The 27738-nt window shown below is 43.7% G+C and overlaps 1 protein-coding gene across 1 annotated transcript; it reads right to left on the reverse strand.

Moving 5' to 3' along the window:
- Positions 1-153: 153 nt before the first annotated feature.
- On the reverse strand, positions 154-27738 carry LOC117896884 (protein kibra). Its single transcript, XM_034805412.1, has 9 exons — positions 26847-27738; positions 4761-5062; positions 3025-4696; positions 2785-2965; positions 2295-2712; positions 1910-2221; positions 1729-1849; positions 1458-1667; positions 154-1395 (listed from the first exon to the last, which is right to left on the reverse strand). The coding sequence occupies exons 1-9, from the start codon at positions 27080-27082 to the stop codon at positions 996-998; spliced, it is 3852 nt and encodes a 1283-aa protein (XP_034661303.1). The 5' UTR covers positions 27083-27738; the 3' UTR covers positions 154-995.

Consider the following 27738-nt stretch of genomic DNA (forward strand, 5'->3'; position numbering starts at 1 on the left):
CCTAAACTTAAATAGAGCTGTGGGAAGCCGCCTGGCTATCCACATTTTAATTTCGCTTCCCTTGCATACAAAAATTACGTTTAACAGTTTCTCCTCTCCAACTGGAGGAGCTTAACAATGATTCATTCCAGTGCTTTTTCTTGTATTCTTGTTTTTGCTATTCATTGGTGGTCTGGTCGGGGGGGTTTAAGGCGTGCTTACAGTGCTAGTTATAGTGACGATTATCTAATATGGTACATTCACTTCTTTATCTTTTTTTGTGTGTTGCCTGGGTGTTTTTTTATGATTTTTTGCGCATAGGATTTTTTTATAAAAAAAATTACAGTGTAAAGAATTTTGTTTTGAGCTTAACAAAAACGCAAGCTAACTAAACTAAACGATTGGGATGTGTGCACTCGCACTTGATTAATATCAACCAATGCAATAATAAAAAATAAATATGTTTCCGTTTTATGGTTTGTGTTTGAGTTCGGGTTGGGGTTGGGGTTACTAACTAAATGCCTATAAAAAAATATTCATTAACATTCTTATATTTTGTTGTTGCTCAAGTCTTAAGAATACAGTTGATTTTCAATATGAATTTGAAAGGTATCGAACACACAATGTGCGCGTTTTTTGCTTATGTTTGGGTCCCTCTTTTGATGGGGTGTAGGGTGTGTGGGTTGCTCTCTTATATGGTCATCAGTGGGGTGTGGTGGGGTGGGGGGTCAATTTGTACAACTGACTATGTGTCTAGTTAGGGCTAAATGTTTATGCTAAATAAAAGTACGGCTTAGAATATAAATAGAAATATCATTTCTAGCATGGTTCTCTTGTTGCTGGTGGTCGCTGCAGGCTGCAGGGCCTGCGCTCACACGTTTCTCTATAAGGCACAGATATTTGTTACATCAGTTTGTTTTATACACATAAATACTTGTTGCTTAATGAAAATAAATACTACATTAATTACAAAAATGTACAGCGAAGGTAGAGTAGGGGCTAGGGCAGGTCTACAGCTACACCTCCACGCCATAATTGCGATCCACGACATAGTCGTAGCGTGGCTGATCTGGCTTCTCTGCACCGTCCTCAGCAGCTACAGCTGGTACAGCAGGAATAGCTGCAGCTACAGCTGCATCAGCTGTGGTTGGGGCTGTGGCTGGTGCTGGCAGTTTTGGCACTGCTCCGCTTGCGGCTCGATGGTGGTGCTCACTGAGATTCTTGTTACGATTGTTGCTGGCCACCAGCGCCGTATTGATGGCAATTGCCGTCTCAGCAGCATTGTCCTCATCCTCATCATCGTCTTCTTCCTCCTCCTCTTCCTCCTCCTCGATGGGATTGTCTTCGGGCAAAGTAAACTCGCTGGGCAGCTCGGGCACGGACAGGCCCTTGCGTGTGAAGAATGAGATCTTCTCTCTGCAAAAAATATACACAAATAAATACACAAAATAAAATAACATTTTGTGATGGAAACCTACTTGAATGACACCAAATCTGGGCAGCCCTTGGGCACCTTGGTCTTCCGCAGCTTGTGGATTTCTTTGGCGGTTTTCATGAGCAACTTCTGCAGCTGACGCTCCTCGGGGCATTTGGCGGGATCGGCGCGTGCCACCAGACGTTGGAATTCCTCATTCTCAATGGCCCAGGCGGCAATAAGAGGATCCTTGTTCTCGCAGGCCTTTTGCAAGCTGTGAAAATACATCAATTAATTAACAATTACTTATTGGGCTGTGTTTCGGTTACACTTACACTTCTTTGAGGTTCTGCAGCTTGGCAATTTGATCGTTGAGGAAGTAGAGCTTGCTGTGCTGCGCCTGCAGATCCAGCTCCAAGTCCAAACTGGTGCGGGGTATGTGAGTATGATGCAGTTCTGGTAAGCAAAATCAATGTTTAGTAGAGCTCAAAGGTTTGCTTTCATTTTATTCCTTACTTGTGACTGACTTGGGCGTCTTTGTGTGGAAGCGCAGGGAACGTCGCTCAGCGGCTCCCCGCTGGAACGTGTGCGGTGCCACGCCACAGTGCATGGCCGAGTCCGAGTCGCTGCGATTTAGGCGGCAATTGTAGCGATTCTTGCTGACCGCCGCCGATGGGGTAAAGGTCTGTGAACGCTTCACGGGCCTATCGTCCATCAGCTGGGAGTGCGAGCGCAGCTTCTCCGGCATGAAGGCGCACTCGGTGTTTGTTTCCTTGTCGGCATACTCCTGCTTCATGTTCTGCAGATAGGCATCCAGCATGCAGCCAGCTGTAGATGGCAAGAAACCGATTCCATGCGTTAGTTGAGGGAATGTTTAGGGGAACAAAAAGCAAAGACTTACAATTCATTAGGCCCACATCACTGACGAGCTGCTTGTTGCTGTCCTCCTCCTCCTCATCGTCATCATCCTCATCATCGTCATCGTCGTCACTGCACTCCTGGCCATTGGCCCGACCATTCTGTGGCTGTTCCTCGGCTATTTGCGCCTGCAGCTCCAGCGGCGGAGCCTGATTGCGTGTCAGCGTTGAGGTCTGCGAGGATGTGATGGTGGACTCATCCGAAGACTCCTCCCTGTTGTTGTTGGTGCTGCTGCTCGTCGAGGAGTTGCTGGCCGCAACGGCGGCTGCTGCTGCAGCGGCACTCGTGGAGGGAATGTCCAGCGACTCAAAGCTGGGAATGAATTTCGAACTGAGGACATTGTACCACTTCAACGTGGAGTCCTCCGGATTAAACTCGGCCATGCTGATCTGCACAGTGCCCTAAAAGTAAGAAAAAAAGATTATTGTTAATATATATAATTCTCTTTCGTTTTGTGGCTGGTTTTTGCTTACAATAATCTCCTCCTTTTGGCCTGTCATTGAGACAACCGTCACCTGCAGGCTCTTGGTCAGCAGCTTATCCAGCGATATGGGCACCGCAAATGTGTCGTTGAAGACGGGCTTCTGAAAGTCCCCCAGCGCCTTGGTCCTTATGGAAGTCAACGAATTGGGCAGCAAAGCGGCACGCAGGTAACTGGAAAGAGGGAAAAATTATGAGCTAAAGCCTCTTGGGTTTGTTTTTCTTGCACTTACACCTGCGAGTTATCCGTCGAGGCTGTCCACAGTGCCAGCAGATTGTTGGCACGCTCCAGGGATACCACCAGGACACCCTCTTGCTTCAGATACTTGAGTCCAATCTGCACCTGGGCCAACTCTTTGCGCGGCAAATGAGCCCGCGAAGCCTCAAAGACGCCCGAGTCCCCGGCCACCGACTCGTTGCTGACGGCCGCCGAAACGGAGCGTGTGTTCGAGGTGGAGGAGGAGCGGCTGAGCATCTCCATGGGCAGATCCAGCAGCGAGGGCTTCTCCGAGATGGGTGACAGCGGCGCAGCGGCCAGATTGTGCGGTGAGTTCAGGTTGAGCTTCTGCAGCTTCGCCTCCAGCATCATGCAGTCCAGCACAGTGGAGTCCAGGTCGTAGGGACGCGCCCTGACCCCAGGTGCACCGATGGGCACTGGGGGCGGGGCTGTGTAGGCAGGCGGGGCGGGCAGAGCATTGGCATAGGTGGGCTCCTCCTTGAGGGAATGGGCTGGCGGCGGCTGCAACGGCAGCGGCAGCTGATCGGCCCCCGCATTGTATTTCATTGGCGATGCGGGCGGCGTCTCCATGGACAGGCTGCTGCGCGGCGACAGTGACACCTCCGAGGACTGCTGCTGCTGCAGCACAGGATGGGCATGGATGGGGGCCAGGCGCTGCTGATGCTGCTGGAAGAGACGCTGCGAGCGCCGGCGCAGATCCACGACATCGATGGGCGAGTCGACGGCAAAGGGGTCGATGTAGATGTCCGTGAAGCTGAGGGCGCTCTTGCTGCTGGCCGTGGACAGGGAGCCCAGGCTGCTGCCGCTGCTGATGGAGAAGGTGCTCTCGGAGGAGAACGACTTGAGTCGCTCCTCCAGCAGCTTGGTGGACTTGAGGGCCTCCTGCAGCTTGTCCAGCAGCAGCTGCTTCTCCTCGTGGAAGCGCAGCCGATTGGCCACGCACGTGTTGTTCGCCTCGTACGCCTCCCGGAGGTCATCCTCGAGCTTGTTGCGGGTCGCCTGAATCACCTGTTTCTCCTCCTCGCTGCGCGACTTCAGGGAGATGCTGTTGAGGTCGTTCAGCAGCTTCTCCTTCTCCTGGATGAGCAGAATGCGATCCTTGTCCGACTCCAGTTGGCCGGGCTCGATGCGCTCCACATGGTCGGCCAGCTGCTGCTGCAGCTTCTTGATGTGCTTGCGCCACTCCGCGTACTGCAGCTTGGTCTTGGCCATCTCCGCAAAGCGGGCACCGCCATTCAGATGCTCGCCAGCGCCGCCGCACAGATCCGTCTGGCTGGCCACGCACACACGATCGAAGGGCGAGGCGGCGTTCATGAGCTCGGCATTCTCCTCGTTGATCTGCTGGCGACTCAGCTCGTTCTTGATCTGCACCAGGCTGCGCATGAGCTCCTCGCGCACCTTCTCGCCGGACACCAGCGACTTGTGCACCTTCAGCATCTCCTCGCGTATGGCCTGCACCTCGGCAATGTCATAGCAGCCGTTCTGCCGTGCATTGATCTTCTCGCCCACCGAATACAGCGTGTTCATGCCCCGCTCCGTGTAGGATATATCGTTGGTAATGTGATTCAGCTCCTGCTTCAGCTGATGCACTCGCTCACGGGCTAGCATCAGATCGGCGCGCAGCAGCTCCGGATCGTGTCGGCTCATCGAGCTGGATGACGAACACACTGGAAAAGGGAAAGGGAATGTGTCAGCTGCAAGCTCCAATCTCTGCTCTAATGGAATACTCACAGCTACTGCGACTGGCGGCCAGTTTGTTCAAATGATTGTACTCCTCCTGGGCCCACAGCAGACGCTGCTGCTTCACGTCCAGCATCTCGCGCTTGTTCTCCAGCTGATCCTGCGCCGCAGATAGATAATCGCTCAGCATCTGCTCTTGCACGCTCTTCCACTCCTGCCGCGGATCCTCCAGCTGTGTGCTCTGCGCCAAATGGTTGATGTAGTAGGGCCCGATATTGGGATCGTAGGACTCCTCCCAGCCCATGGGCAGCTCATCGCCCACACAGTCCTCAAATGTTTGCGGTTTCGTGTAGCTATAAAGATACAATAGAGGGGAGACCATGGGCCGTTAGTCTTTGGATCTTATCGCTGTGTGTTTACATATTGACAAAACAAATCGCTAATGAATTTCCGCCCCTATCTAAGATGTATCTTGCCCTCTCTGAACGTGGCAGAAGAACCTGTTTAACTGGGGTAGAGGCAGGAGACACCGGCTGTGTTCCCACGCCAGTTAGCCAGCCCCCCAAACTATTCGGTGTATTCGATAAGATTACCGGCATTTCCTTTCGCAGAGAGAGAGAGAGAGAGAGCGAGCGAGAGAGAGAGACGTCTCCTGGCCATAACAATTCCAAGCTCTACCGCAGACCCATTGCCATGAGGAATGTCTGCGCCAAGTTTTGCTTTTGTTGTTGCCAAACGAATGCCTCTAATCTTATCGAGGCCAGATTCGCATAGTGCGGCAGAGGTAACAAAACAAAAACTGGCCTGAAAACCACAAAAAAAAGAAAAAGAAAATCAACACTGATGACGATGGCAATGTCTTTGACGTTTTGCGACCAGCCACAGTTCCCTCTGTGTCTCTTGGCTCCTACGTTCGTCTTCAGTTTTTGTTTGCGAAACTCAATTTCAATATCAGGCAACAGCATTTTCGCATTCCAACGATAATTGCTAATCTTCATGGATTGATTGTTTAAATATATTTACATATACACACATACATATTGCTCATATCTATGGGTAGAGCGAACATTTTGCGCTTGCCACTTTAAATGAAAATATATTTATGCCCGTACACATTTTCGAGGGCTTTAGCATATTGTTTATTAATCATGGGCATGGAATGCTTTCAGCCATTCAAAAGAAAAACGCGCAGATAATGTGCATATAGGGGAGATACATATACATATGTACAAACATATACAGTGCGTTTCTGCGTTGTAAAATCGTTTGTGGCTTGCAGTTCAATGCTCGATATCTGATTATAAGCGAGAGCTTGCAGCTAAAGTTCATTAAACGTCTGATAAAACGATCGCCAATGGGTCTGTTATGGAATATAGAAGCAACTTTGGCTAGGGAGACAATGAACAAGGAACAATGGAAAAGTAACTTAAAGTACAGGCAGAAGAACTGTGGAAACTGGAACAGCTAAATAGTGAAACTAGGAACACTGAAACACGAGTAAGGCACACCAACACAGGGGTAACTCCCTTCAAAACGACCGAGAGGCGCTGCTGCATGACACAAAAATAACAATGGATAAAGCATAGAAGATACCTTGTTATACTCATCAATGATTTGGTTTGAAACTGTTATCAAAATGTGTCAGAATCGATTTTTTCAGTTGTCTAACAATATAAATAACAAATGCAATGCATTCATTAACAGATAATGTACTCTTGTTGTTTATAGAACTAGCACACAATTACACTATATTTAGTGATTAATTGTCATTAATTATTATCTAAATAATATTCAAGCACTTTTGCAGTGTCATTCGTTGATTGGGTAACGATTATTGTGTGCCTTATCGTGCTACTAGATGTCCAAACATGCGATAAATAATTTAGCAGATTGCAGCTAATATGCGTGTCCGAGGAGAGTTCAGTTTTTTCTTAGAATAATATCTGGACACGGGCTTCTGTTTCTTTATTTTAAGACTTTTTTCGTTTATTCGTTTCGCTTTTTTATCTGGAAGCGAGTGTTGACGTAGTCATTGGAAATAACATTGTACGCAGCTGCGTTTAACAATCGAATTTGTTTATGATCTATCCAAACAATCTCGCGTTCAAGTTGCGAGAACTGACTAAAGATCCCATGGTGGCGAGAATTCATCATCATAGAGTACTCTACACATAGAATCTGACATTTCCTTTCAAGTGTGAAGGAATCGCAATCATTAATCAAAACCCCTTAGCTGCTACTCATTCACGTTAATCTTTTGTTATATTTGGAGGGATTTGTTGAACAAACATACAATTATTCACGCGATAGCAAAATTGATTTCATTCGATTGCGATCGATGACGTCTTTGGCAAAGGAAGGGATCGTTCTACTGGAAAGCAAAGAATATACACAAAAAGTGGAATGAAATATTACAATTCCTGTACTAAAATATGCTGCTAAAATCTTACATCTTTCGATGTGCCTAGATCTAATAGATTGAAGCTAAAAAGCTGTCAAGTGAACGTGCACTTGGTCAGGGACGCCTAAAGAGCTGTTGCCGATAGCTGATTATAAATAATAAATAATTATTTATTGTGTGTTGTGTTGATTAGTTTAAACCTAATACAATATAATATAGCAGGTGTCAAGAGAGTAAGAAACCAAACAAAGTTTGGATGGTGGAATGGCGCTTTGTTTATTTTTATTTTAATTTGCAAGCCAAAAGTTTTGAACGTAATTGTTTGTCTGTTGCTCCTAATCCTGTCTACGCTTAGAGCGAATCAATGCTGGATTTCTTCTTGCTCATGCCAAAAAACTCCAGCCAGGTCTTCTTGCGCCCCGAAGAGGAAGCGGTGCTGGCTGCTGGTGGAAGGCCGCCATCATTGGAGGCATCGACTTCAGTGTCGTTCGTGACATTGTGTGCTTCCTGCACCTGCACTGTGGCTCCTAAATTGTTGGCTATTATGCTATCAACGCTGGTGATCGTTGACAAGGTCCTGGATGGTCGTCCGCTGGCTGCAAAGTTGGCAGCCATTGCCATGGCCATTGCGGCAGGCGTCACTTGTGCGCGAGCCAATCCTATTGTCTCTGGTGTTGGTGCTGGAGCTGCTGCTGGTGCTGGAGCTGAAGCTGCCGCCGTCTGCTCTGCCACTGTCTCCTCGGGCTTCTGCTCCTCTGGAGTAAGCTGCGTCAAGTCCACCGCACTGGGCGCGGGTGTGGGATCTCGGTTCCTGTTGCGCTTGTTGCGTCGCAGCATTTTGTTGAGGAATGGCATACACATGGTGTTGGCGCGGGAGCTTCAAACAATTTACAACAGAAATAAAACCGAATACTGAATTTTGGAATTTTGAACTGAGAATTCAGCTGTGACAATTTGAACGGAGACAATAAACAGACTGACTGCTGACTGAGCGGAATCCTGGAATCCCTTGACCAGAACAAAGTTCATTTCATCCAATTATTCACTTGAAACTCAAAACTCGAAGCAAAACAACAAAGACAACTGCAAAAGAAAAAGGGCAGTGGGAGGCAAAACTACATCAACGAAATAATAATCAAATACATAAATAAATAGAGTCAAGCTGATATACAAAATGCAGTCGGAGACATGTGCCATGTGTCTCTCTCCTCGCTGGAGACGGGTGCACGGGTCCAAAGCTCCACATTTGACATACAAAACCAATCTCACGATCGACGGAGACAATCACACAAAAAAAAAAGAAATAATAATAATAAAAGCTACAACAATACATGACTTTGACGACGTTCAGAGATGGTGATGTGGCTGGGGGGCTCTTAATGGGCATGGGTTGGGGTTGGGGTTGGGGATGTCAACAGCAAGCAAAATGGTTTCATAATTTCAAATCAACAAATTTTGTTGTGTTTATTTTGTCAGTGATATTTTGTTGTTCTGTTGAGTAAATGGCACAGTTTCATATCGCCCCCGTCTTTTGTTTATTACGATTGAACTTTGTTGTATAAATAAACGGGAGAAGAAGGCGAACCCAAGGTGCAAATGTGTCTTGGATGGCCAGTAACTTAATAGCTGATTTGTTATTGTTATTATTGTCCAGAGGATACATTTCGCCAGTCTACAATTGGTTTGGCTAGCAGCACACAGAAGTTCCATTAAAAATAAACAAAGCTAATGATTCGACGAATAAGTTATGAATCACGAAGCATTATCTGAAGCCAATCTTGCAACCAAAAGCCATGGAGAATCCTGACAAGAAGTTCGTTTTAACGGCCAAGCAAACACGATCTAAAATTTCATTTGGTTTCTTAATTAAAGACATTCTCTATCAGTTCCAACATTTAACTTTAGTTCTTTTATTGATATTTCCACTTATGATCATCCAGTCCCCCACTCCCATTTGATTCCCTTGTCTGGGGTTTTCCTCACTTAACTCAATCAGAAGCCCTTTCCGTTTGACAGGTGTCAAGTGTGCCCCTGCCTGGCTGACTGACTGATGCCCTGGCAATTTAATTCGGTAAATAAACGGCTGCCGTTTTATGGGTCTTTAATTAACTCAATAAGAAAATCGTATGCAAATTTTTATGGGTTTTCCATTAGCGCTTGACCTCAGCGACACCACCAAGCTGCAGTCGCTCCGGGCCCAAACAAATCGAACGAACAGACAGCGAAAATCAATGAAAAGCCCCAGCAAAGGCAAAAGGCAAGGCTTGGCCGAGCCCAGCAAATGGGTAAGGGTGTGTGTGTGTGTGTGTGTGTGGGCGTGGCAGAGGTTGCCAAGTAATAGGGCTTCCTCATTGGCACTTTTGCTGATGCTGGCCAAATCGAGCAAAGGCAGTCAGGCCAGGCTAACGAGCAACTAACGACTTGGTTGGCCTTTTAGCAGGCAACTCAAAACTGACTTTTAGCGGCCCACATCGAATGTTACGTGCGAGAGGGGGAAGAGTGATATGATATGCCCGTATGGAATGAATGGTTGGGTTTGGTACACCACTCGAGTGTGTGCTGCAGCGGGGACCAGAAATCTGCATAAATTAAATTATATTGTAAACAAAATATTTATGGCACGGCGACGACGCTGGCCGCCCGATCAAGCGCTGTAATAAATTCGCGCTTAAAAAAGAAATAAAAACCGATGGGGTGGGGTGGGGCGGGGCAGTGTGGAAAAACGAGTTATGGAACCACAAAAATATTTCAGCATGAATTTCGTTGTCACAATATGAGTTGTTGAGTGGGAGGGGGTGGGGAGAGTAGCGAGAAAAATAAAAACTACAACGGGGCGGCAGAAGACGGAGACGGGTGTCGCAGAGAAGCTTTCATTAGCCAGCACTTAACTGCACACACACACACACATATACCTGTGTATGTGTGGTATGTGAACAATATTATTTAACTGTTCACGTTGGTTTGGTTTTATGCTAATTTCTCAGGCCATAACATATGAGAAATGGTCAATAGAGTCGACCATTTGATGACCAATAAACAGCAAATGAAGAATTTTTTGTATTCGCAATGAAAATTCCTCGCTTTAAAGCGCAAAAACATATCAAAACTCTATAAATGATTACCATAAATATCATTCATGGAATGTTAATTGCTTTTTCAAGAATATTAGCCAGTCTTTTATTTTTACAACCATTAAAAGCCTGTTGTAGCGGTTTCCATTTGCTATGCGAATTTTTCTCCGAGTGTAAACCTGAAACTTAAGACCATTTCTATGCCAAATTCTTGATTCAATCGATAAAAGGGCTCACAACAACAGAGCTCGCTTCAATTTAAATTCTTTTCCAAATGGTTTTTTCTTCAAAAATAGATTTTAATTTATTTCAAACGAAGAGAATATGCCACAAATTAGCGGACCATTCATGGAAAGACACAGACTATGCCTGGAGCCGGGTCTGAGTCTGAGTCTCAGCCTAATATTATTTAGCAATTCAAATCAAGCCGATGGGCTGTATAAATGTTCATGTCCGAAATACGCATAGCATTAAGAAGACTAAAAAATACAACAACATCAAAATACTAAGCATAAAAAACAACCACAAAAAATATACAAAATAGGCTGAAGCAAGTCACGTAGCCCCGTTGTCGGATTTACTCTAGTATTTCAATTGTTTTTTCGCTTTGGCGGAACTGAGACACCGAACACGCATTGGAGTCGCAAAGTGTTCCGGTTTATATTTCACAGAGAACTCACAGCACAAAGTGGTTTTGAAAATCAATTCCATTTGAATGGATCTATGGCAGATATCGTAAAGTCTCCACATTATAACCCAATTTGATCGGTGGAAATCAACAGGCAAACAACATCACCTTGACATACCTACATAATCGATGTATCTCAGGAAATGGTGTTTGTTTTTTATGGGTTATAATTATTGCCAACTCAGCGCAGGAGGAGGTAGAACCAGCCCAGCGTTACGAGCGATTGTGAAATATTTTTATGGTTTCAGAACAATGGGAATGTTTGGCTTGGGATTCCTTTGCTAACATCTAATCAAAAGTCGACAGACGTTTTTAACATGGAAGTATCGTATCTTACAAATGTTTAAGACGCTGACATTTATTGAATTATGTCAGTTGGCAATTAAGCAAACAAGATAAGATATCCCAAGGGGTAAGATATTAATTAGAGACCAAGATTCATGATGGCACAGAATACAGAGCCTCAAATAATGCAAAGATTTTCAGAAATGTGAGCCAAAAGCGAGCACAAATTAACGAATTTGTATCACTTGTTGTGACTGTAAGAAAACTTATAAACCGCACTGTGCATTAATGGGCGTGTCTGGCATTTATCTACAAATAAAAGATCTAATCTTTTTCAAGATTAACTATTCTTTACACGTAAAGTAAAAGCGCACATAATATAAATAAAGCGAAAAAAGTGACAATCCCTAAACAAATCCATCATATTTATTTAAAGAAATTTCCCTACATTAAATGTTAATCATTTTATTTGCTAGGAAATATTCCATTTAAAATTCCACAGCACAAAGCAAGCAGGAGAACGCCTTAATCATGATCTATAGCTGCTGATGGAATGTTTATGGAATGGAATGTTTAATTATAAAATCATTCATTCCGCATTATTTGTTGTAAAATTATTTGTGCCGTCGCCGCCGCTTCTGCTGCTGCTGCTGGTACGGGGTTCGGTTTCAGTTCCATTATCTGTCAAGCGTTCACAAATATTTTCGAGCTTAATCAAATTACGCTATAAAGGTCGTCCGTCCGTCCCTCGTTTTATCTTATCGCTGGCTGTTCGAGCGGCTCGTTGACGCCGACGACTTTTTCAGCCAAGATTCCACACAGAAATATTTCCCGCTGGACATGTTGGCACTCGTTCTTATTGGAAAAAAGATACCTACTATTATGCTGCACTTCCTGTTGCCATCTTTTCTATTCTCACACTTCCACTTCCTTCCGCTGCCAGATCATAAAATGATAAATGATAAAAGGCGGAAACCACTCGAGGAGGAGACTCAGCTAAGTGTCAGCCAGAGGGGGGTCGGGTTATCAAATGCATTTTACGATCCCATCCCATCCGATCCGATCCGATCCTCTATGCATATTTTAGATACAATTTCTCGAGTCAATGAACTGCAGCCCAAAGATAAGAGACGGAGCCTGAAGGGCAGGGCTTCAACACTCTTGGGGCTTATGGGTGCCATCCGGATGGATGGCCATGGATGGTGTGTGTTTTCTAACCCGTTCAGGGGGTTCTGGCTCTCTGTCTGTCCCCGGCAAGTGGGTGTCAATTACGGGTCCGGTGCCGACCTCAGGGCCACCACTCGAAGAAGAATGTCGTGGGCCGATCCCATTAGTCACGCTGGAAACATGACTGGGCACACACCAACCACACCAGGAGGAGAAGAACTCGCACTTATCCATCCACAGAGATAGAGATACAAAGCTGACGATCAGTGCTTTGGTTCGCCTCTCAAAATTTTGTTTGTTTTTTTGCTTTTCTGTTGCTTTTGGTTTTGTTTTTTCTACATTTCGAAATCACAAAATGTCTGGCCATAAATTCCAAAGTGAACAATTGAAATAAATTTTTGCGCCATGAGCATGCCGACTGCATACGAAATGAACTATTAAAAAATTCATAGAATTTATACACAAACACACACACGCACACGCGCGCATACACATGTAGAAATCAACCCACACATACAGTTACACCAGACGTAAAGAGCGCCCACTCGCGGGGCCTCATGGCAAAATCCAAAAGCCAAAAGCAAAATAAACTTAAATTGAAATTTATGATTTTTAATGACCTGTTGACGGGCGCATTCGTGTGTCTGTTTGCCTCTCTGCTTAGTGCGCATTCTATTCGCAGGCACTGTAATTGCCAAATATTCGAAAACCGCTCGTACCCGAGCTCCATCGAAAAAAAAACCTAAAAGAATTCCCATGCAAAATTTATGCGAAACGGCAGACCGACCTTTTCCAGCGCTGCCCCATTGATCGATTGAACATTCAAACACACAAAATATATGCAAAAAGAACGCTTTAGAACCGCATGATTGGATTTCATTTTAAATGTGGATATTGGGTGTGTGCAAAGCCAGAAGAAGGAGATCTGAATAGCTCAATTTAACCAAAATATGTGATATATTGTGCGGGTATTAGATTAAAAACTTATCCATAATATTTACCTGCACTACAGCAAAAGGTTGACCTCAAAACCAGACAGAATCCCATTATTAGTGCATTTTTATTTGCAATCCTTCTAGTTCTGACCGACCAATATGTACAATTATTTGTATGCTCCTGCGAGATGTCCCAAAGAAATACCTTTATAAAAATATCTTTTGTTTGATTTTTTGTTTGTCTCTCTACATTTTTTAATTTCTTCGTTCGTTGTTGGTCTTGAGAAATATGCAAACGGTATTCAAATACGTCAACAAAAATTCTCGGTATTCGCATTATAAAAGATTTAAATTGGACGGAATGGAATGGACACGACAAGACAACTCGGAAACATTTCTCGTGTTGCTGGCAAACGCCCACGCCCACACATCGCCATCGCCATCGCCAGCCTCAACCCCAACCCCATCCACACACATCGCACATCGCACATGGAGAACATGCCAAAAATGTTTCTACCGATCTTCGTGCGAGTGTACATATATTTTCACACGAATTCCTAGTAATATATACATATTTATTGTATATAGAAACCTTGGCCACGTCAAGAACAAATACAAATGCCGGGCAAAAGTTTTGTTTTGCTTTGTTTTTGGGTGAAGAAGCAGAAGCTCTTCAGACCGACTTCAAAAGTGTCCACCTGTGCATTTTTCTTGGCCTGACATTAGTCGATTCCGGGAACGAAACTGCTCAGCCACAAGATGGAGACAGAGAGACAGAGATACTTTTGTATCTTTTGGGTAGGGAATGGAATGGAATGAGAACTGCAACAGCAAGAGCAAGAGCTCCAGTGTGCAGCTATTAGCCGTAAGCCATCTCGTGTTCCTCTATGTAGAAAACACACACAAACTGGTAGAACATGCATATAAGTATGTACTATCGCGTATAAGGTGTGTATGCATGTAGTTTGTGGCCCCCATGCCCCTCTCCACTCGTACATTCATCGTACATCGTGGTTGTACTCTGTCATTAACAAAACAACTGTTGCGACCTTCACATACCAGAGCAGCCAAGCGACTGTGCGCCAAGCGAGTCAAGTCGAGGCAGCCCCCCAACCAAAGCAGATCGCATACATATGTATGTATGTATGTCTGTACATACATACACATACATATGTAGATACATCGAATATATTGAAATAATAAGGCGAAAAATCCGACTGCAAAACGTGAATGCGAACGCGTACGAGACGTGAACGTCTCCGCCTGCATAAAAATATTACGATCGACTCGACTTGCGAGCGTATATCGTACATCGTACGAGTACGAGAAGAGTATCTGATAGAATTCAGTCCGTAATATGCGCGCATTACCCAGAGCCACAGCGCAAGGGAACTTCCATTCCATCCATGCCATTCCATTGTGTGTGTGTGGTGACGGAGGAGAGGAGAGGCTTGGGGCCGGTCGCCGCATTCCTCACATAAGGTCGTGTGTGAATCGAACTCGGGGCGAGCACACACAGCTAGCCCCCACACCATAATACTGGGAACACAGCGAGAGAGAATATGCATATGTAAATATGTACGTTTGTACATATGTACGAGTTTGTACGAGAGTGCTGTCAGGGGCAGGGACATTGTTCATGGGGGAAATTTTCAAACATTTACCTGGAAATATGGTAATGTTTTATAGCATTTAATGGCAATTATTTGTGCGAAATAAAAAATATTCTGTTTAAAAAGAATTTATTGAACAGGTCTCAAGAAAACTAGAGTAAAAATAGAAAGAACAAAAAAAACTCCACTTAAAGCAGCTTTGAATTTTAACCATTATTTTTAAGCAAAAAGATCTTTCTAAGCAAACTGTTTGACTTGCTTTTATTTAAAATAGTTTAATAAATTAAAGGCAAATTATCACCTAAATATGGTCAAATTAATCCACTTAAAGCCTGCTACAAGCTATAAAAGATTCAAAGGTTGTAATTTATTTTTAGAAAAATAGATTGCCAAAATCGGCAACTTTTAAGGATTTCAGTCTATTTAAAATTCTCAACGCTTTCTGTAGACATTTTGGCGATTCGGTCCACGAAACGAAAATCAAAAGAAATATTTGTATGAATATAAATGTACATATGTAAATGTGTATGTATGTACATATGTACATTTATATGTATGAACATACTATGTATCGTTAGGTTCTGCAGACAGTTTGGGAATTCACATCAGGGCCACAATTATTTCAAGTATTTATTCATTATTTTTTGTCGGCTGTGTGTGTGTGTTTTGCTTTACATGCCAAATACCTTCCACAGCGCGTTATGTTGTCCGCAAATAATCATAATAATAATAACAGCAGCAGAATGAAAGCTGCCCAGAAGGTGGGGAGATGGATGGATACGGAAAGAAGGAGAGGGCGGAAAAAATGCCGCATGTCAAATGGGCCAATTAACATTTCTGTTATTCGCCGTATTTATTTTTGTGGCTTTTCTTCTTCGCGCTGTTCGTTTCGCCTTTTGTTTTATAAATAAATAGGCTTTTGTTTAAGGTTGTCTTTTTTTTCTCTGTGTGATATTTTTGTTGTATGCAAAAAATACCAGCTATATTTGATGGCATTAAATAAATTATGTATGCTTCCCTGCTTCTTCGTAGCCCGTCTCTGGTATTCATTGTTTCCCCTCCCATCTGTTAATGTGCCATAACAATAATTTCTATATAAATCCGCTCGAAACAAAACCAAATTCCAAGATATTTCTTGTGTCTTTTGGTCTGTTTGTTTATCTTTTGCCCTCACGCATAGGCACAGACACAGGCACACGCACAGCCATACCGATCCGATCCGATCCAGTGGAAAGAACTTGAAAGATTTCCAATTTTATGGTAAGCGCTCGTGGCATACCATGGAATTTTGGCCGGTTGTTGATGTGTTGCTGTTGGTGTGTTGCTGTTGGTGTAGCTGCTGTAGCCATAACCGATTGGCTTTTATTGATTAAAGAATTTTCGGGTTGTTTTTGTGGTTTTGCGTTCTAATGTTGCTGGGCATCGAAAAGTGGTATGGCGGTCAGGGTCGGGGGGCCCATAAAGATACATAAGTGAAAAGAACAGAAAAATTGATGATGATGATTCCTACGGCAAAGTGGAAATATTTATGAACTTAACCAACAGATTTGTGTACGTCTATGGAATATAATAAGGGTGGGGAAATATTAATAAAATTTAATTGATTAATTTGAAGATTTTTTAAAATGTCATTCTGTGACTGAAGACTTGAATGCGGCTTCCCATAAGAGATTCATGGGACCATAGCACTGCTCCTTAGGATAGAAAATTAGCTACAGCTGATTGGCAAATTGCCAGTCACGCGTAAACGCTGACTGATAAAAAAGGATTACAAGAGCTGAAGAAGGTTTGCCCATTTTTATAAACAGATGCTCAGCATTTACCAGAACTGTATCTACATATTACCTTATATGCAGAAGACTGGGTTTAATGTCAAACAAGTTTTGGCTATCGGCTCATTTTGAATTAATTGATTGAAAAATGTATATCTGCTTGTGGCGCGTGTTTGATGTCCAATAAGGAAAACAAAATCTATATATTGTAGTATGGTTGTATTATATAAGCCTATTTAGATATTCTTGTGGTTCTTGAGGCAGAGAAATATCAGATGAAATATTTATTACCAGCAGCAGATACATTGTACACATATGTACATATACACATGTACAGAGGAATGCGTGTATGTGATCATTTACTCTGAAGCAAACAAATAAACAAACATGCATAAATAACTCGTTGCAGTTGCAACAACAACAACCACAGCAGCAGCAGCAGCAGCAGCAGCAACAAGAAAAGCAACAACTGCCTCCAGCAAAGCAACTCACACAAACAGACACAGAGAGAGAGAAAGACAGACAACCGATAGAGCGAGTGAGAGAGGGGGACAGAGAGATACAACTATGAGCAGCGACTGCGCAGCTGGCAGCGGCTCAGGAATGCGGTTTTGACAAGTTCTTCTAAAATTGTACGGCAACTTTTGCTATTTACGCTATGAAACAACGACAACAACCGACCGAGAGCAGCAGCGAATGTGTGCGAAGGAGCACGGAAAGCAGAACATGAAAAAATACCAACAACAGCAATAGCACAAGATGGTTGATTAGAGAGGAGCTCGGGCCGACTTATTTGGGCACGAAGCGAAGCGAGTATATTTAAGCACCAAGGAAAAGATAAGGAGAGATATTAGAGAAACCAAAATAATTAAGTAAATTAATTCATATACAAATTGCTAGTTTTTTCCTGCTTTAGTTCGAGATCCAACAAGTAATTATCGCTTTTTAAAGCCTGTACTTTTTGTTCGATAGTTTTCTTCGGTCATGGTTTGCCCATCCTTGGGTGTGATCGCTGTCACGAGAGAGAGAAATAGAGGGAGAGAGAGCGTGAGAGGGATGGAGAACACACTAGGGGCTTGGGGGCAGCAGCAGCAGCAAACTATGCAGCAATGTCGTCGCCATCGTGGGGCTAGTTGAACGAACGCAAAGACTCTGTGGCCGAGGGGGCGTTAGGCATGCCGAACGAGGTAAAGTAAATGCATTTTGTGTTTGGAAATAGGCTGACGACGACGACGACGCTCTCTGCCAGCAACAACAGCAGCAGCCATATTTGTTGTTGCTGTTGTTGCTGAAAAATATTTCAAAGTTGCTGTGAACTCGCAGCGACAGCGGCACCAATTGAATGCAATTTGTTTGTGTGTGTGTATGCATTTATTAAAGCAATGCGCGCGTTGCCTTAAATGCCAAAGCTGCTACGTGTGTACATACAAACATAAATACATATGTACATATGTGACTATGCATTACATACATGTAGATATGTTTGTAGGTATGTATGCTTGCATCAACTACTATGTACGCTACGCCCTGCTTTTTGTATTTGGCAAACATTCCAAGCGGCTCTTGGCTTGTCAACATTTTCTTCAGTCGCTGATGCTGGCCTCTGCTGCTGCTGCTGCCACCGCCGCTGCTGCAGTTGCAGCCCATAAAAATGTTCTTATTTATGTACATATTTTGCCAGGCAGCAGCAGAGCAGGCAGGCAGGGTAGCCAGGGGGAGAAGTGGTGCAAAGGCAGTTGCTTTGACATGAATGTCAGCTTTGCGCATTTAAGCAGTTTAATCAACATTTTTTTTTCTTTCTTTCTCTGTGGCTGTGTGTCTGTTGCGCTGCTGTCTGTGCCTCACTATAAGCGTCTCTCCGTCTCTATCCCTGTCTCTCGCACTCTTTCGCTCCTTTAGGCAACTTCTTCTTGGCCTAAGAGCCGGTTTTTGTTAGCCAGGCCCATGGCAGGCCAGGCCAGGCAATACCATGTGTAATGTGCATCCTATGTACGTGCCATATGTATGTATGCATGTACTGATGTATGCTAGTGCTTGCATCAGTATCCCAGCTAGAGATGGGCGTGTGACAAAAGATTCTATACGCATTATGCATAAAGATGCATGATGGAAGATCGTTTTTATAAGGTCACAAACAAACTTGAGCAACAAATTTGGGGAATAAATCAACTCCATTTAACATTCGCAGCTCTAACAACTCATTCCCGAGTTGAATACAATTCTAAGCACGATCTGCAAACGATTTTTCGCTCTCTCTGTGGCAATAAGAAATTCCTTTGGGCAGCGTCAGAATGTTATTGCACCGCAAAAGGGGAGCGGGAGCTGCTGGTGGTGGTTCCGAGAGTTAGGGGTTTCTTGCCATGACCCACAAACCAATAAATTCCAGCTTAAATATCTCAAGAATGCAGCCACAGCCAGCCCAGTCCAAAAAGAGAGGCAGAGAAGGCAGAGGTAGAAGCAGAGGAGAGCGAACGAGCAAATGAATTATGCGCTGTGGTAAACATTTTGACAGCAGCACGCACACACACAGAATATGCTTTGCAAAAGATGTACACACACACAGATACAATTTAAGTGGTATTTCAGGAATGCCGAGATACAGCTACATACAGTCCACATATGGCGTGTCCCTCTTCGATCTTTTTCCCCACCCTCAGACTGTCTCTCTCTCTCTCGCTCTGTTACGCTCCCATTCTGTTTGCCTTATCACTTCATTAGGCCATAAATTCGACAACAAAACGAAATTCCACAGTTGAACGAACGACCCAAGCGAACGGCAGCAGCAGCAGCAAACAACTTGAACACCTACAAGATACACAGTTACAGATTCAGATACATTCCACGGCATTTCCCCCCCACCATCCGACCATGTTAATTATGCTGCTGCTGCTGCTGCATCTGCCCCCATCCAAAAGATACAAAACGGCAGAAAGAGAAGCATACAAAAAACGTATACAAAATGCGCGTGCGCCTGCGCAGCAGAGGCCATCCCATCTCCACTTCCCCTGCCGCATCCCGCATCCCGCATCAAGCATCTGCAGCTGCATCTTCCCTCCGCCTCTGGGGCAGACTTTAAGAATATGTTATGCGCACTCAAATGGCATTCGGAAAGTGCTACTGAAAAAATAATACAAAAGTTTCGTGCGGCCAACAAAAGGGACAGAGACAGAGACAGACACAGTAAGATGCAGCGAAAGAGAGATGCAGATACACAGAGAGGAGAGCTGTCTTGTGTGGAATGCCTTTGTCGTCGCTGGATCTCTGGTTTAGCCCATAAAGTATTTAGTCATGGCATGGCACAGCTCTTGGAACAGCTGATTACAGCGAATATCCCCACCACAGCCCATTGTCTGGTGCAGAGACCGGAGCGTGTCCAGTGCCCGCCCGATTAGGGCAATTAATTGCCGGCGATTAAGCTGAGAGCAAGAGGGAATGCAGCACACAGTAGAGACTGCCACTTGAGCAACATTCCCCCTGGATCAGTAGTGGTCTTGGGTCTACATTCTTTTGTATCTACTGTACAACCTTCTCCTGCACAACATGCGCGCATCCGAGGAGGCAAAAAATAAGAACACATGCTCATGGCATGGCCTGCCCTTGGATATATCCCATTCCCAACCCCCCCACGTTCCCTTGCCCAACCACACACAAGAGGAATCTTTACTGATCGTCCCCTGCACATGCCGCTGCGATGCCCTGAGAATGTAGGAACCAACATGTGTGCCGCTGCTGGGCAGATGGAATACTCGAACGAACATAGCACGAATTCCAGACATAAACTCAAGAGGTTAAACATGAGAAAATGGTCGAATGGTTGAACGTATTCTACTGGAAATGCGAGTATTATTACATCCATTTTCTCAGACCCTAAAGCAATGAAATATGTAAATTGCATGGCAACAAGAAAGATATTACATTAGCAGACACCGATTAGTGGGTGCTCCACAGAGAGATCTTCAGCAAAGTTAGGGGGGAATCGGCATACAAAATATGTATCCGTATCGTCGTGCACACACAAAAATGTATCTCACAGTGCCCCCACCCTATGCCAGCCATCCATCCATTTATCTTGAGTGTGCACATTCCTGGGCTTGTATTTTGATTTCGTTTCGTTTCACTTGCAGCCGCAGCCGCATGCCGCATGCATGGAAAATTGCTACCTTCGCAGAGAGCTTTTTCGTTTTTTTTTTGGTTTTTGTTTTTTTGTTGAGGCTCCTCGGCCAACGACGACGACGACGACACATCACGATCCGCGCAACAGAGACCCCAGTCAGCATATGGCGGACCAGACGATGATCCAGCAAAGAGCCAGGGGCCGGCCCAGGCCAGTCCAGGCCAGCGTCCAGGCAGCTTGAAATCCAAATCCAAAAAACCCATTTTCCCCCCCAAAAGCACACACACACAACACATCCAGTAATAACCAGACCCCAGACCCTATTCGAGACTCGCGGGCAGGGCAGGGCAGGGCGTAGAGTAACTTAATTTTCTGCTCACGTTTGCAGTTTTCTGTAAGTGAAAAATTGTTTAGCTGCGCGAATGACAGCTGAATTATTATGAATCGATATGCTGGCTGGCCGGCCGGCCACTCCGGCAAAAAGTTCATGCTAAAAAAATGTGTCCGAGTATGTACAAAATTATGGGGGCTAGTCCGATCGGATTGCCACTCCACGCAAAGAGAGAGAGAGACTGAAAATACATTCTGCGGATACCAGAAATAGTTGATTTATTGGGGAGTGGATGCAACGATACATCTTTGTACGAGCAACTAGAATGCATGAGTAGAATGAGCAAATCCAACTAGAGTTTTTTCTATAATTTCTGCAACTCTTTATCCAAGTCATTTCTGGCTTTCCGCAAAAAGAATTGAAGCAAAGAACCCAACGAATCGATCAGGTGTTGACAGAATCTCTGCTCTAAAAGTGAACTCTTTCCTGTCTACCATCTTATTCCATGTGTCCATGTTCTGTCCCTGGTTCTGCTTCCCTCTTAATTAGCGCATGTTGAAAAGGAAATCATTATGCTTGATAAAAATCACAAGTGTTGATTGCTGAAGAACCTTCGAGACAACAGGCCCGACATGCAACAAGTGCCGAGACACAGGAAAAGTCGTTGCAGATCTGTCGTTGTCGTTGACTGGAAGTTGTTGCAACTGAAGTTTTTAGATGGCAAAACCAGCAGCGGGTATTGGTGGAAAAACAGACGCTAAAATGGGCAAAACATGCGGTGCCCGAGGAGCGACTAAAGTTCGCTTATGTATCTGTCAGATACATTATGTACCCATGTGCCTATCTTTGGCCAGAGTGTCGCTGCGGCCGCTGCTGTTGTTGCAGCCTGCAAGTGCAAAAGAAAATATTTTTTAACGCTTTGGGCCGCCGCCGTGTGCACAACAAACTAGAAAATGTTTCTGCCACTTCCACTGCTATGGCTGCTGCTGCTGCTGCCGCTGCTGGCCAGTCCGCGCGTTGCATTCATGCGCGTAATCAAATTGTAATCACGGCTTCGACTTGCTGCTGCTGCATGTGGCAGGGAGCAGCAGCAGCAGCAACAATTTTTACCCTCCTTCTCCTGCCTCCACACCTCTACTGATGTTGTTGCTGTTGTTGTTAAGTGGAAATACTTGTTGCACAAATGCAATGCATGCTGTTGTTGCCTGTATCTGTTTGCCTGCCTGCCTGCTGTCGCTGCTGTTGCTGCTGTGTATCTGCATCTGTTGCTCACGTACAGTGGAAGTTGCCTACGAGCATCTTAGCTTGCGTGAATTTTGAGCAGTAGATCATATAAAATACATTTACAAATGGGCCAAAGCTCTGTATAAGTTCTGTATATATTTTTTTAAGGTTTTTTGTTAAATTATGTACAATGATCTTATCTACTTTATTGCAGAAACACTACAAGATCGGAGCATTATAAGAGCGAATAGTGGTAATGAAATGGAATTTAACTGGTCCTTATTTGAGCATTAAATTTGTAGACCATTTTCTGCATTTAATCAACAAAATGTCTGCTTTAATGAATTAAATTCGAACCACATTTCATTGCAACACTATTTTGAATGTGTCGTGTGTCACTCCTTTAGCAATTATCACTGTAAGTGCCACAGCAAACGGCAATTGCATCTGCATTCTTTCCACTTTTCTTGCTGAAGTTGCAGTTGTTGCTTTTGCTTTTTCTGTTGCTGTTGCAGTTGTTGCTGCATTGCCTTGTGCAATTTATTAAATGAAAAATGCCGTTTTGCAGCTTTCCAAGTTGCTATACAACATACAGCCATACACAGAAGAGATATGTACATACAAACATACACATGTATATAGACAGCCCCTGTACGAGGAGTCCATGGATATATGCATACTATATCCATCCAGATACTCGTACTACTCGTATGTGCACATGTGGCTCTATGGCTGGTGCCTGGCATCTTTCGTTGCAAAAGCCAAATTGAATTTTATGCAAATTTGTTGCTCGTTTTTAGTCGCGATAGAAATCGCCACATCTAATGCATAATGGCTAGCACACGCACACGCAGCGGTGCAGCCTCTCCCATTTTCCAGCTACCATCTCTCAGCTCTCATCTCTTTTCTCGACTGGGATGGATGATTTGCGTTCTTTATGCAATTGGCAGCAGCAGCAGCAGCGCTCGATCTGACGTTCAGTTGATCGGGCGATTGTTTGTATCTGTTCATGCCACAGTTGCTGCTGGGAGGGCGGAAGTGCAAGAATTAGAACACTGCTTCAATCTGGTTGAGAGAGTGGAACTTTGAGATACTTTTTTTATAATCAGAAACAACAGTTTGAATAAAATGATGAGCAAAATGCCATGTGCTTACTGCATGTTTTTCTGACCAGAAAAGCAAAAAAAAACCAAAACCACAATAAAAGAGAATTCCGAATGGTTGGTTAGAGGATGATCGTTTGATCATCAATCAAATCCATTAAGCGGGTATCTTAAAGTCAGTTTGGTAACATTCTGAGTCGGTTTTTTCTTTGCTATTGAGACCTAAGATACTGATATGCGGAGCCACTGCCGGTGGCGCCACTCTGTCCGACTTATGACAGGCCATCGTTACCCGTTGTCCGGCGTTGGTCGCTTTCGCTAGGCCTTTTTGGCGGCGATTTTTGTGTTTATGTAAAACAAACGAGTTCGAATTCGAGTTCGAGCCACTATCACAACTGGTAGCCGCCGACAGATTTTGTTTCTTTTTATTTCCAACGCGATTTTTTGTTGTATTTTTTGATCACTTATTTTTTTTCATTCCATGAATAGATCGAGAAACTGTCACCAAACACGTTTCTGCCTGAGCCCCGCCACACACAAAAATATTCCACTGTGTCGACTGCCTTGTTATGGCCAAACAATTGGCCAAAAAAATGGCAAAAAAATATACAAAATAACAAAATACACACTCTCAAGAAAATAAAGAAGACGACGGCACAGAAATGCCATTCGCGATGTTAACTTTTGTTTAAATACAAAAAAACTACAAGGGAAACAATTAAAAGTACAAAAAAGAGAAAAAATCGCCTAAATGCAGTACAAACAAGTGAAACAAAAATAGACATTGGAATGGAAAACGTTTGGAAATAATAAAATTGGGTAATGTTAAAGGAGAAGGTCTGTCTTCAAAAATATTCCAATACATTTTCTAATCCCTTAAAGATCAATGCTAACAGATCTCTTTCCCTTCTAAAACGAAAAGCAAAATGCCCAAAGAGCACTCTTTTCATTCAATTAATCATTCTCAATAGCTAATTAAAAAATTCAACGACATAATCAACAGAATATTATTCAATTAAAGCAAACCAAATCATAGTAGTTATTGTTTCTCTGGTATTTTTGAAGTACACTTAAAATACATTAATAATAGCAATTTCCGGTAAACGTTGCACAAACATTAGAAAACATCACGAAAATGTAGACCACAGTCACAGCACAAGTGCAATTGTCGATAACATTTCAAGGGTATCGCCAATTCGACCTTGTAGATGAGCATTGGAATATATGTTGTTTTTTTTGTGTGTTTTTGTTTCTGTGATTTCTGTTGGTTGTTTGGCTCTCAGTGCTCGAAACGTGGCGAGTGGCGGGAGGCCTTTAAAGGCCACCCGAGGCCTGGCTCGCTTCTCTTTATTGTAGAAATTTATTTATGGTTTATTGGAATTTTTGCGCGCTACCGGCAGCAATTTTTAAAATTCAATAACAGCTCGTGTGGGGGGTTGGGGGGAATCCAACGAAAGAGAGAGCGATATAAATGGCGAAAAGCGTGAATAATTTTCGGATGAAAAATATGCGAGACGTGCGAAATGCCAATAAAGGCAATAATGGAGGCGAAAAATGCAGGTTTCAAAGAAATCAATTTGGAAATACAAATTCGATGAAATTAACGTGGTCAAAATATACGAAATATATTTTTAGGGGTATATTTAGATCGAAATTAATGTAAAAGAAAGTTCGACAATAAATGTGAAATTTATTTTTTTCGTGGGACAATCGATCAGAGGAATTTATTCGTTGTATTCTATTTGTTATAAAAATAAAATAAAATATTTTAAAGAAAAATCATTTCTAAAATCGTAAACGATAACAAAGAAATATATTTTAAAAATTCAGAATGTACGTAAAATAAAATAATAGCAATCTTTAAATAGGTATTCGCAATTATTTCAAAATATTTTACATAGTTCGATTTGCTTAAGATCCAGCCAAAAAATTCATACAACTCGAGTATGTGTGTGTGTGTGTGAATGTCTACTTGATGCATAACCCTAACAAATGCGCAGATGTTTCATTTCATTTAAAAGCAGTAAAATCCAAAGAAATAAAACCAGAGACAGACAGAGAGTGAGAGAGGGAAACAAAGCAGAGAAATTCCTCAGCGCTCAACGCTTGGGCGTTTAATTCAGTGAAACATTTTTAACAATGTCCATGCAATTTGAAACAAACAAAGGGAATGTTTGTGTTAATTGAAAGCGTGAAGCGAGAGGGAGAGAGACGCACAGATAGTAATGAGTGCGAAAGAGATGGGTGGGGAAGAGAAACAAGAGAGCGGGCGAAGAATGTCAGAAATCAATTATTTCGAAACTGCAAAAATTCCAATGTACATTTTGCAATTGTTTATGAGAGAGACATACAATACACACACACTGTATTGGCCGCAGTAAGAGTGAGAAGGAAACAGAGGGAGAGATTATGGCAGAGAGAAAAGATATCCTAGCGAGAGGCAAGACAAACAAGACATACCCTCGAGGATTGATCGTTCGTTAATCTAATCTGACTTCCAGCAGAAGAACAAGTTAACATAGGAATTGCAGTGGCAAAGGTCTTGTCGAAATCATAATACTCCCATCACCGTAAGGGTATTTAAATGTGAGCGAGCGGCGAACGGCAAACTAAAATGTATCTATGTATGAGATACATGGCCTGATGTAGCGCGGTGCCTGCCCCCTTCCATCCCCACATCTTCAGATCATGCCACTCTGGATCTCTCTCCCTCTCTCTGTCCTCTCTCGCCACTCTGCTTCCTTTGCTCTCTTGTACTCATTACGTATGAGATTGTTAGTTGTTTTTTTTGCAGATCATTCGCTGAGCTTTATTTAACTTTTGCTCTCCCATTTTTCCCTCTTCTCGCAGCCCCTTCTATCCAACAGCCATTGCTCCGTTCGTCGTGCTGTACATTTATTTTCCCTCTCTTTCTGCCGTACATTTCATTGCAATGCTCTCTCCATCTGGCGCACATTTTTACCCCTTCTCCGTCTGCCGCATACCTCTTTTCACCACTCTCTTTCTGCCTTTTACATTTCATTTTTTGTTTGTTGCCGTTGCCGCTGTCGTTGTCTCTCTCCCTCTCTCGCACTGGCACTCACACACTCGCTCTCTCTCTCGCTTCAGTTTCGGTTATATTTGGAGTCTTAATCATCGCCTTGGAATGTTTACTTAAGGCTTTTTTGTTGTTGTTTAAAATATGTAATTTATTTTGCTTTGTTTTTGTGGTGCTTCTTCTGCCTTCACCTCTCGCATTCCTTTACAAACACATGCCCACAAGCAGACACACACACAGACACAACACATACAAGTGCAACACGCACCTTTATCTTTCCGGTTCGAGCGCTTTTGGAATTGGAATCGGAATTTATATGGGTTTTTTTTTGTAAGCTTCCTGATCCGCTCTCTCTCTCTCTTGTAGGTGGTACAGATGTACATGTGATAGACTTACCAATCTCTGGGATCCAGCCATGTGGTCTTTTTGTTGATGTGATCTATGTAGTAGGTCTTGCCATCGAAATCCTTGGCAATATCCCAGCCGTCCGGCAGAGGGAAGTCGCTGTGGGGCCCGTGCTGGTGGTGCTGATGGTGGTGATGGTGATGATGGTGCTGCTGGTGCTGTGGCCGCAGATGGTGCGGATGGGGCTGCAGGTGGTGCGGCGGCGCCGATTGCTGCAGATTTGGCATCGTGCAGCGGGGGAGTCTGTCCGGTTCCAGGGGGGTAAAGGCGGTCGGTCAGTCCCACACAAAAAAACTTGTCACTTGGCGGGCGCTTTTCTCGTTTTCTTTACCGTTTTTGCTCTTCTCGGTTTCTCTTTTACGTTGCCTTTGCCTTGTACATATTTTCAGCGATAATAGAGCGCACACACTGAGCGATGGGGGCCGGGGGGATGGGCTTTGTGCATTCCATTCCAACACAAACACACACAAACTGCCCGCAGGCGCACACTGGCACACGCGATACGCACACTACCAACGATCGCTGCTCTTACTTTTCATTTCGTACTCGCACAAAAATTACTGTTGTTTGGCGCGATCTGGCAGCTGTTGCTCCTTTTCCGCCTAATTGAAACTAATTAACCAATAATTCAGCGCCGTTGGCCTGTTGCTTTTCCTCTGCTCCGCCGCCAAAACACCGTCAATTTGTCCGCGACGCAGCCGCGCCGTTCCAAAGTTGATATAATCGATATATACTTATTGGATAATGTATATTTCCAGGTGATATTTATCAATAACTATGGATTAACTCGACGGAATTTTCTGAATTCAGAAAAAAAATTCGACACTATCTCGTTGTTCGATTGCGCGCGGCCGAATAATTTTTGGTATTTAATCGCTGCATT

The sequence above is a fragment of the Drosophila subobscura genome, chromosome O (genome assembly GCF_008121235.1).
Source record: "Drosophila subobscura isolate 14011-0131.10 chromosome O, UCBerk_Dsub_1.0, whole genome shotgun sequence".
Classification (NCBI taxonomy): Eukaryota; Metazoa; Arthropoda; class Insecta; order Diptera; family Drosophilidae; genus Drosophila; species Drosophila subobscura.

Bases quoted from the DNA above. Each gene is read 5' to 3' on its own strand.
- LOC117896884 (XM_034805412.1), bottom strand. From the start codon at position 27,082: ATGCCAAATCTGCAGCAATCGGCGCCGCCGCACCACCTGCAGCCCCAT. The intron at 2,966-3,024 runs GTAAGTGCAAGA...CCCTCTTTCCAG, and splicing joins TCGACGGATAACTCGCAGGT to TTACCTGCGTGCCGCTTTGC. The intron at 1,850-1,909 runs GTAAGGAATAAA...TTTGCTTACCAG, and splicing joins GACGCCCAAGTCAGTCACAA to AACTGCATCATACTCACATA.